The sequence below is a fragment of the Megalobrama amblycephala genome, linkage group LG1, assembly GCF_018812025.1.
Source record: "Megalobrama amblycephala isolate DHTTF-2021 linkage group LG1, ASM1881202v1, whole genome shotgun sequence".
NCBI lineage: Eukaryota > Metazoa > Chordata > Actinopteri > Cypriniformes > Xenocyprididae > Megalobrama > Megalobrama amblycephala.
Genome location: NC_063044.1, coordinates 30,650,130 through 30,662,103, shown reverse-complemented (window position 1 = coordinate 30,662,103; position 11,974 = coordinate 30,650,130). Strand labels below are relative to the sequence as shown.

General features: G+C 36.8%; 1 protein-coding gene across 1 annotated transcript; it reads left to right on the top strand.

Annotated features, from left to right (window-relative positions):
- The first annotated feature begins 5,100 nt into the window (after nucleotides 1–5,100).
- dele1 (DAP3 binding cell death enhancer 1) lies at nucleotides 5,101–11,602 on the top strand. Its single transcript, XM_048189191.1, has 12 exons — nucleotides 5,101–5,252; nucleotides 5,900–6,017; nucleotides 6,093–6,189; nucleotides 6,283–6,427; nucleotides 6,566–6,772; nucleotides 8,289–8,323; nucleotides 8,403–8,484; nucleotides 8,561–8,703; nucleotides 8,778–8,939; nucleotides 10,327–10,419; nucleotides 10,498–10,651; nucleotides 10,895–11,602. Exons 1-12 carry the CDS (start codon nucleotides 5,222–5,224, stop codon nucleotides 11,131–11,133), a joined length of 1,506 nt encoding a protein of 501 aa, XP_048045148.1. The 5' UTR covers nucleotides 5,101–5,221; the 3' UTR covers nucleotides 11,134–11,602.
- The last annotated feature ends 372 nt before the right edge of the window (nucleotides 11,603–11,974 follow it).

Here is an 11,974-nt window from a genome sequence, read left to right as displayed (position 1 = left end):
GTGGATCACTGTTGTAAAAGTTTCTATAAAAGTGAAAACAAAAGTCAAACACTCAACCAAAACACACAGGTTTGTCTTTATTTAATGGTCAATCTTGTTATCAGCAATAAAAACAGGTCACGCATTTGTGTTATAACTTTCATTTTGTGAAACATTTTCCATAAATCACACAGGTTCATTCCTGTAAACTACATTGATTATTAAACCACTTTTATGAGAGTCTGGTACAAGTTTCATTAGGTCTCTGGGGCAAGTGCCATAAAGTGCCAAATGTCATCCGCAAATAGTAAAACCGGGGAAAAGTTATATGATTATCTAAATGCAGAAATGATCTGTAGTTCCTATTTCAAACTTCTGAAGTAATGGCTGAAACATTATTTTTTTATTTAATAAAGTTAGAGCACTGTAAGAGTGAGTGTTGCACCTTTTTTCAGTTCATATGCATTTAGATTTTTTTTTGATTGCACCTCCTCTTCTGTTTGTAAAGCACTTCTTTTTAACATTTGTTACAAATTTCTGAAGTACAAAGTAAATTATTCTTGTGTTGTTAGAAGCAACATAATGCAATAAAAAAACAAAATAACTTTCCAAGGCTGTAAATGAAAGTTCTTTTTCTTTTGAGTTCACAGAACTGACATATTTCAAGTATACTGAACTGTTTCATTGTTTTGAGTTGTATGAACACATTTAGACTAACTTAAGTTTAACTAAAACTGGGTTGGGATTAGGGTTGCAAAGGGGCGGAAAGTTTCCGGTAAATTTCCGGAAACTTTCCACGGAAACTTAAGCTGGGGAATTTTGGAAATATTCCAATTTGGAAACTTTACAGGAATTTATGGGAATTTATGGGAATTTATTGGAAATTTTGGGAAATGTATTTAAATTTATAATATTTATATAAAAAGTATCATATAAAAACAAATAAAAAAATGTTTAATTTTGTTTGGTCATAACATGAAATAACAGTTATTTATTTTTTGCATTCAATTAATTCTAATTTAGTAAATATGTAAAATAAATATATTTTTATTGCAGCAATTGTTATGTGTTATTTATTTCAGTGTCACATGATTCTTCAGAAATCATTCTAATATTCTGATCTGATACTCAGTTTTTAACATTGTTGGAAACAGTTGTGCTGCTGAATATTTTTTGGAACCTGTAATACTATTTTCAGGATTCACTGATTAACAAAAAGTTAAGAAGACAGAATTTATTCAAAATCTTTTCTAACAACATCACTTTAATATCACTTTTTGTTTATCAATCTGACACATCCTTGAATAAAAGTAATCAACTGACCCCCCAAATTTTGAATGGTAGTGTATATTGTAACAAAAGATTTCTATTAAAAAATTCTGTTCTTTAAATTTTTATAGAATCCTGAAAAAGTATCACAAAAAATATTAAGCAGCACAACTGTTTCAAACATTGATAACTGAAGGATCATGTGACACTGAAGACTGGAGTAATGATGCTGAAATCAGCTTTATCACAGGAATAAATTATATTTTTATGTATATCAAAATAGAAAACCATTATTTTAAATTGTATTGATGTTTCACAATATTACTGTTTTTTTTTTCTGTATTTCTGATCAAATGTGCATGTTATGGACTGGGGGAATGCACAGAGCATGCAGGGGGCGTGGCCTCAATAGCCCTGCAATAAGTCATGTGACTGTGATTGAGGAATGTGCAGGGTAAAAATTGAACTAAAATTGCATTAAATATGGTTGTTTAACCAAAACTATGCAGCAAGATGTTCTTTTCAACTACATTTAAGTACCCTGTTATAGGCTAACCTGTAATTTTGCAAATTCTCTGTTTATTCCCATTAATTCCCGTTAATTCCCATATATTCCCGTTAATTCCCATTTATTCCCGTTAATTCCCATGGAAAGTTTCCAGCTTTGAAAATTCCCGGAATTTTGCAACCCTAGTTGGGATTTATATTTCCCAGCATGCTTTACCCATGGCACTCGAAAGAGAGAGTAAATGCTAAAATTAAGTGTTATATAATGTTTTTTGTGCAAGATTAATGGTAGGGGAGATTTAGAAGTTATTAATGTTTTGTTATGCTAATTTAGAAGAGTTTCTGTTAATGTGGGTTTTTGGAGATTTTCCATCAGGTTTGAGAGCAGGTAAGTCACATGTTTTAAGTTGCTGTACTCATTCAGTAAGTGCTATACCATGATATTGTTAACATGTTAGCAAATTAGCAAGTTGGCATTTGTTTGTATTTTCTTAGGGTTTACAGTGAAGTAAATAATTTGATTTGCAAGAACTCAAAAAAAAAAAAAAAAAGTTAATTAACAAAAATATTTTATGTTAATTGCTATCAAAATGTATGAGTTAGCTAACTCAGTAATTCAAGTTAGGAGGAATTAAGATGCATTCTACAAACTCAAAACTTGATAGTTCTGCTTACTTAAAATTGGGAACATCATAACTCCAAAAATCTGATGTAATTGATTACCTCAAATGTTTTGAGGTAGCCCATCTTATGCGGGTTTACGGGTTTATATCTTGGATGGCTTAAAGATGAGTAAATTATCATTTTTTGTTTACATTTGTACATTTGTAGTATTCTTATTTTTTTAGTTAAATAAAATTGTAAAAGTTATACACTATAAATACACAAATTAAAAGTATATTTCTACTTTAGTAGTACTTCAGTGCACATAAAAAGTATACTAAATTCCACTAATTCTTAAATTGATTTTATCCTTTAGGTACACTTACTATAAATACAGTAATTAGCACTAACACTTAAATTGCTGTTCTTCAAAATAGTATTTTCTTTATAATAACATGCATTTTATACCGTTTATGCTCAATAAGCAGAAAACGTGTGTGATCATGTAAACATATTTGTGATTTTTGAACTGCAGTATACTGAAAGCTTTCTATCATGTACAGCGAGGTAACAAAATTACACACGGATCATTAAGATTTACAGTGGATCATTGTCGTAAGAGTTTGCTTAAAAGTGAAAACAAAAGCGCTCAACAATAACACACAGGATTGTCTTGTTTTTGATGTTAATGGTCAATCTATGTGATCAGCAATAAATCACTAATTTCTCTAACAGGTCACGCAACTGTTATTACTTTCATTTTGTGAAACATTTCCCATAATTCACACTGGTAATTCTTCATTCCTGTAAACTACATTGATATTTAAACCACTTTTACGGGGTACAAGTTACAACAAACAGGTATTTTCATTAGGTCTATGGGACGAGTGCCATTATGTCATCCGCAAATAGTAAAACTTGGAAAAAGTTAAATGATTATCAAATACAGAATCAAATGCATTCTACTTTAAAGCAGACCTATTATGCCCCTTTTCACAACGTGTATTAAAAGTCTCTGGTGTCCCCAAAATGTGTCTGTGAAGTTTCAGCTTAAAATACCCCATGTCATTTTTATTATACCATGTTTTAACTGCTTATTTTTGGGTGGGAGAAAAAAACGTGCTAATTTGGTGTGTGTACCTTAAAATGTAAATTTATGTTCGGATTAATTTATAAAATGTGCATACACACAGATTGATTTTAGATTGTGCATTGCCTATGCTAATATATATATATATATATATATATATATATATATATATATATATATATATATATATATATATATATATATATATATTTCCTTGTCTTTGTCGTGGAAAAGTGCTTAGCACCACATCGGGGTCTAAGCAGACGTACACACTTTTCCTTGAGGCAGAGTCAGAGAAATGAAGGAAGGCTATTTGGAAATCTAAGCAATTCTTGCCGCTCAAGTAATAGATTAGGTGTTGTTGACTGGTGATCTTTTTTAAATGTTAATGACATTACGCAGCATTTATAAGGCGGAGATCTGAAACCATTCAGCTGCACACAATTTCAAGATCATTTGTGATTTATAGATTTTGCATCTTTAAGAGAGGCGTACACACATTTTTTGTGCGTACATTAGCTCTCTGAATCACACATATCCACACTGGAGATTTTAACATAAGATCAAGTGTAGGACGATTTCTACACAAGATTTTATATATGAGGCCGAACATTTGCAGGGTTGCTGACAGAATTTCCAGGCCTCTTGTACGCTGGGCCCCAGAGTGTTGTCGGAAACATTTTTTTCTCATAAACATATAATTTTTTAATTAAAGAAGCATATTGCTATACAAAACACAATGTAATTTTGAATGGTTATTAAAAAAACTCGACAGAAATAACTATTTAGATGAAAGATAGGCCTACTTATATTAGAGATCATTTTAGTAAGCAAGAACTGAGATGCTAAAGGTATGTTTTGTTTTTTATTTTGATTTGAGTTATCTAGGATATTGTAATGTCAACTCAAGGCAAACAAAACCAGATTTCTACCTATTCGAACATCATTAGCCAATATTAACTGGTTAATATTGAACAATTTATTTTAATAACATTTTTGTTAATGTATCCTATTATACTGTTTACTATGAATCAACAGAAAGTACTACAGACATCTGACAGCTTGTAAACAGAAGCATATGCTTCCAGTTAGTGGCACCTGGTGGCTAATTTTGGTAATGCATGCTGGTTTGATTTTTTTTTTTTTTTTGAAGAGAAAATTTTGGAAAAACTGGAAGAGAATTAGGGACACGCAATAATAATAATAATAATAATAATAATAATAAAACCCGTCTTGAGATTAAAGTCATTATAATTGCGAGAAGAAACTTGCAGTTCTTCGAGAAAAAAGTCTAAATAAATTGTTGAGAATTAACCCATTATACTTTGAGAATTTTTTTCAAAAAAATAAAAAATAAAAACTGAAAAAAAAACGAAATCAATTTTTCAGAATGAGCTCGTTAAATTTCAAGAAAATTTTGAGATCAATGTCGGTAAACATGACATTTATTGACACCCTGATTGTTCTGATTGATGAGTGAGTGAATTTTGACTTAATGCATGTATACCTTGTTGATTGTTAATGATTTTGTATATCATGTGCGCTGCAATATTTATATTATGGTGAAATAAAAGATCATTCATTACTGTAGACGTAGGGTTGTGTGTGTCTGGCGGCCTCTGGCGGCAGTACATTAAACTTCATGCTCATTTTGTTTAGGATGGTTGCGTCATTTCCGCCGTTCGTCCTTCCCTGAGTTCCTGTAACTCGTGACTGTCAGAGAGAATCATGGCGTGAGTTTATTAACCCTCATAAACACAGAAAACAGCCGCCATGTGGAGGATTCAGAGTTTAGTGGGCAGAGGTGAGTGATTATTAAACATTCATCAGCTCTGAAACATTCATACACTGTTACATCTGCGCTGATCTGATACACTGTTACAGCGGAAGCGACACACTGCTGATACACTGATATGATACATTAATATACTGATATAATGTTATATTGTAAGCGGTCTTTCAGCAGTTGTGTCAGTTTTATGATATGAACATGATTTTAGTTGTGTATCTTAATAAAACACATATTTTAATAAGTCTGAGGATAGTTTCACTTTAACAGACTTGTGAACAGAATAAATGCCAAATATATTATCATCAAATGTGATCAAATTGGCTTCATATGTAGAGTTTCTCACATTTATAGACTTGACAGCTTTTCTTTATTGATTCATGAGGAAGATGTGGTTCACATTAACACACACACACACACACACACACACAAGCAAGTAAATACATGCAAAGTCTTTCGTAACACTGTAAAAAATGCAGAGAGTCCTTCTGTACACACATGCATTCATCGCATTCATGAGTGTGAAAGAAAAACTGCATCTGAAGTCTCATAAATGAACACTTGTGCACAAAATCTGTGCATTTTCCCAGCAGATGTTGCATTTGTCAGTTCATAAACCCAAATCTCTGAAACTCATACGCCGTTTTGCTCTCGACCCGCAGTGTTGAGCCGTTGTCATGGAAACACTCAGCTGCGGCTCTCGCAGGGTCATCACGTGGAGGATGAGGTCATCAACTCCTCCATCCTGACCGGCGGACGACACGCGTCTGACAGCAGCAGGTACTGGAGGACATGCGTGATCTGTGATGTCATACATGAACCTGATAACAAATCAATTCACGTTCTGTCTGTCAGTTCTCAGAGGGGTCAAGATGATCAGAAAAAGAAACGAACATCTCAGTTCTGCTACTCTGGACTGCCGAGATACACCGCTCTGGACGCCGTGGGCTGGGTGCGTCACTTATGGATTGACCAATCAGAAGACTGGAGCACTTCTGCCATCTCTATTTGTTTTATTAATTACTAAGTCTGTGTGTTTCTGCAGGGCGCCGCTGCCGTTCTCTTCATGCAGCTCTGTCGCAGGATTCACTCTCGGTTCTCCTCTCATGCGGATCAGAACCCTGGACCGGCCCGGATCAGAGACGTCGGACTCGTAGGAAAATGCTCCTACAAGGTCCTGATTGACATCTGTGAGTCCTGCTGTCACATATCGGCCACTAAAACATTGACATTAGTAACACTATATGTACATACATACATTTTCACACACATATACATAATTTAAAAGAATAAAAATATCTTGGTATTTACACAAACATCTATCTTAGTGTCCAGGGAGAATGTTTTGTCCGGCGGCGTGACTGTGAGGTGCCTGCGGGGGGCGCTGCAGACTCCAGAGCAGAATGACAGCAGCAGCAGCAGTAGTCATAATAATAGTGGCAACAGCAGTGATGGAGATTCGACCTCTGACCCGCAGGTGGCACACACCTCTGCTCACCAGCAGGAGGAGACAGTGAGCGGCCCGTCCCACTCCGGTCAGAACCAGCACAATTACACATTCATATAATAACAGGGTTCGTACAGGGTGCTTGAATTTGACTTAAAGGTGCATTATGTAAGAATTTTGCAGTAAAATATCCAAAAACCACTAGGCCAGTGTTATATATTTTGTTCACTTGAGTACTTACAACATCCCAAATGTTTCCAACTATTTGTAAATCGTGAGAAAATTGCAATTTTAATCAAGGCTGCGGGACGTGTGAGGAGTCGCCTGTCAATGGCGTCATACCCGCGTTACCCTCGGTTTCCGGATTTATTTTGTAGAAACCATGGAAACACCAAAGATGCTTTAATATTTACATGTTTTAATAGACAAGTGAACAACTGTTTTGATATATTTATAGACAGAAAATGAATTGTTGTTATATAGCTCAACACGTTTAGTCTTATTGTTTAAATCTAATTTTCTTGATTTTTTGCGAGTCTCATGCTTTACCATGCCTCAGAGAAAAACACTATTTTGTGAAGTAGCTAACATAGCATAATCAGATGCAGCTTTATTTTTAGTAACAGTAATACAGCATTTTCTCCATCATACAATACGTTTTACAGTATGTTTTACCATATGTTTTACAGCCGGTGGATTTTTTTCCACCAGCTGTGATGTGAAGACCACATGTCCCAAGATTCCACACTCAAATTTGGCGTCATCAAGCTACGCTTTTGTTTTGAATAGGCCTCTAGCGACCTCTAGTGGACAAAATTATTACATATTGCACCTTTAAGTCCTGAAAAACCTTTGAAAACAAACATATTTATGAAGATGTACTTGAAAAGTGCTTGAATTATTGAAAGACAATATATATGAAATTAGTGTTTAATTTTTTTGAAAACACACAAATAAAATCTTCATGCTAAATTAAAGCTGCAGCCCGTCAGATCTAGATATCGAGCCATTTCACATGGCTATGAGTGTGATATTGCTCATATATTACCAAGTATATGATACAGCTTTCATTCTTCAGGTTAATCATATATTCATGGGGAAAAACAACAGTTTGAATGAGAAAGCGATATCTTTGTCATAGTATCCTTTCAGTGGTTAAGGAGAATTCCAGTGTTGTTTAAAGTTAAAATAATTTCCTTGTTTACGACCTTGCTTCAAATGAATCAGCATTTTTTTTTAATGAATGCGCTACCAATTCACTCTTAAAGTCAGTCCCTTACCGCCACCTACTGGCGTAACTATGAAACCCTGAAGTTGTTGATAAACTCCCATCAGTTTCCCAATACTAAGTACACCAAGATTACAATTTATTAAACAATAATAGCCATAATAAACTTTATATTTAATATATATATTATTAGTTGTGAGTTGTATTTTGAATATTGAAGATTTAGTTTTATTAGAATATTTTTATTTTATCCATTTACCTTGTTTAGAATTTGAACAACAGTCCTGGAATTTCATTTTACAGTATCTGTATGAACCCTGTAATAAAGATGTGAAGTGGACTGGAAGTTGACTCTTAATTCTTGATTTTCTTACAGAAGAAACTCTTTTTCCTGAACAAGCGAAACCACAGGTAACGTTTTAAACCTAAAAACACAATAAACACGATTTGCTTTAGTTAAACCCTTCATCATCACGTGTGTTTCCTGCAGGAGCGTCTCACACCCGATGAAGCAGCGCAGAATTTGAGACACGTGACGGACAGCAGCGTTCCCGTAATCCTCAACATCATTGGTAATGCTGATGACCTCACACACACACAGAGCGTCAGTGGATGATCTGAACATCTGAACATCGTATCGTGTTTCAGGTCTGGAGAGCGCTAAAGAGGGTGATTACGAGACGGCGTTCTCGTGTTTTCTGGCTTCGGCTCAACACGACTACAGCAAAGCTCAGTTTAACGTGGGAGTTTGTTACGAGAGAGGACGTGGAGTACGGCGAGACCACAGCAAGGTAAACGAACGTGCGCTTGTATCATGTTTTAGATAATCTTCCGTGTTTAAACGCATTTGACTGTCGTCTCTCAGGCGGTGCATTACTACAGACGCGCCGCAGTCGCTGGCCACCATCAGGCTCAGTATCGCTGTGCTAAACTCCTCCTGAGCAGCAGAGGGCAGCAGAGCTCAGAGACCGACGCAGCAGCGGCACTGAACTTCCTGTACGCGGCGGCAGACGCCGGACTCACAGAGGTACAGCTGATACTTACATTGCTTAATGTCCCTTATCTACATTATCTCAGAATGGTTCTAGATCCTTCTAAAGTATGTTTTAGAAAAGCTTTATCCTCACATTGGTTCATTTTGACCATTCAATAGGGTCTCTCAGGCTGTGAGAGCAAGATGTCAAAACAACTCTAGAAAATTTACCCTTCGTTCTAGAGACTGATCCTCTCAATATGATGTCCGGGGGCCTCTAGACTACCGGCACGTAAAGTTTGGGGCCGAACACGTGCAACTTTGAGACAGGACCGAATATCCCATTGACATTTATTTCAAATCACGGGGCTCCTGGGACAGTGTCCAGAATTCTGTGTCCCTTTGACCTTGTTTAATACATGATTGGCCCAAAAGAGACGCTTGTCCATGAACTGCCTGTGAAATGTCCATTGAATAAGTTGCAAGCCGGACATCTGAAATACAGGGGTCAAAAGTCACAGGGCCTCGACATTTGGCACAGTCATCCATCAAGGTCCCCAAAATTGGGCCCCCAAGTTTCATGGCTCTAGGTGTTTCCTGAGCCTATTGGCCCCTGGAAAAGTAACTGTGGCACAAGGCCTTTACAGGCACAGGCCCCCATAGAGATCTATATAAGACAGAGAGATGTATGAAAAATAACAAAAAATATTTTATCGCATCTCTCAGCCTAGCGCTCTCTATATATATCATTAAGGGCCCCATGATGAAACTTTCTGTGAAGTTTGGGGCCCTTGGGACCTCCAGGGGCTAAACGTGGGCCACTGACACATGCACCTTATCCTATTGATTTTCATAGGTGTTCAGAGGACAGCGCTCGGACAGGTCCAGATGTCCTAAAATTGAAATTTATGTCACACCACGGGGCCCCTGGGACAGTATTCAGAGTTCCGTGTTCCTTTGACCTTGTTTTAAACATGGTTGACGCAAAAAGAGATGCTCGTCCATGAACTCCTGCAAAATGTCCATTGAATGTCTATTGCAAGCAGGACGTTAAAAATACAGGGGTCAGAAGGTCACAGGGCCTCGAAATTTGGCACAGTCAACCGTCAAGGGCCCTCGAATCAGGCCCCCAAGTTTCACAGGTCTAAATGCTTCCTGAGCCTATCAGCCCCTGGAAAAGTAACTGCTGCACGAGGCCTTCACAGGCATAGGCCCTCAAAGAGATCTATGTAAGACTGAGAGAGGTATGAAAAATAGCAAAAAAACATTTTATCACATGTCTCAGCCTAGCCCTCCTGGTATATCATCGAGGGGCCCGTGATGCAATATTGATTTTCATAGGTGTTTGGTGGACACATAACGTTTTAGCACCCATACAGCAACAGATAAATAATCTCCCATCCCATAAACACAGTCTGTGTGTGTGTGTCTCTGTCTCCAGGCTCAGGTGTATCTGGGTGTCGTGTTGTCTCAGGGTTCAGAGTGTGACGAGAAACAGTCCGTTCATTATTTCAGGATGGCGGCTGAGCGAGGGGTAATATATAATCTATATTAATGATGTGCTTTTGATGAACGCAGAGGTTAATCGTGTTTATCGTGTGTGTGTGTGAAGGACAGCGGTGCTCTGGTGTGTCTGGCTCAGTGTTATGAGAAGGGTTTCGGCGTGTCTCCGTGTGTCCAAACCGCCATCACACTGTATCAACAGGCAGCAGCCAGAGGAAACCAGCAGGCCAAAGACGTCCTGAGAGACAAACACAGCAGAGAGGGTGAGACACACTTACAGAGATAAAAACACATAATAAAAATAGCTGCGAGCATCAGACCAACTGCAAAAAATACATTTGGAGACTATTTTAACTCAATGGTTGAAAGCCCTTAAATACAAGCACTTGTAATGTGACATAATTGCTTATTTCTTTTGACCCATAGGTGGCGCTGACACCTAATTGATGTGGTGTTGTGTAACAATAAATATAAAGTGACACATTCCTCTCTCTCTCTCTCTCTAGTCCTGCGCTCGATCCGATCTGCTCCTTGCTTCTCTGTGATTGGTCAGCTGAATCTGAACTCCATCGCTCCTCAAGAGACCAGAGATGAGAAGCCCCGCCCACAGCAGCGATCTGACTGTCAATCACAGCCGCTTCCTCATTCCTGGAGTACAGGAAGTCTGAGTGCGCTGCCGTCCATCACGCTTCAGATGTTTAGTGCTGACAGCAGCCGCAAGGTTTGGACGCTAGGGGTGCGATAACGCCACAGATGCTTAATTACGAATTCATCTCTCTTCAGTTACTCTTTTTTTTTTTTTATTGGTCCGCTGGTCAAAATGAGTTGACAAATACAAAATAAAGCATACGCACAAGCATGTAGCTGTTAGAAACACACACGATGGAAACTACCTGAGCGAGGCTCCGATCTGACACATGAATGTTCTCTCGGATTATGATATTATAGTTTACCTATGAGATGTGATAGCTTTTGTTTCTGCCACTTTAAAATTGTTTTGGGCAGTGGGAATCTCTTTATAATGTGTTTGGTTTTGTATATATTTGTGTGTTTGGTTAGGAAGAGTTTCTGTGAAAACTGTAGAAGCTTGTTTCTGCCATGGAAAAAATATATAAAAAAGGTAATTGTGACTTTTTTTATCTCACAATTTTTAATTTTGAGATGTAAACTCTTGAGGAAAGTAGTCAGAATTGGGAGATATAAATTGCAAGATATAAATTCAGAATTTTGAGGAGAATAGAATTGCGAGATATAAACTTAGAATTTTGAGGAGAATAGAATTGTGAGATATAAATTCAGAATTTTGAGGAGAAAAGAATTGCGAGATATAAACTCAGAATTTTGAGGAGAATAGAATTGCGAGATATAAATTCAGAATTTTGAGGAAAATAGAATTGCGAGAGATAAACTTAGAATTTTGAGGAGAATAGAATTGCGAGATATAAATTCAGAATTTTGAAGAAAATAGAATTGCGAGATATAAATTCAGAATTTTGAGAATAGAATTGCGAGATATAAACTTAGAATTTTGAGGAGAATAGAATTGCGAGATATAAATTCAGAATTTTGAGGAGAATAGAATTGCG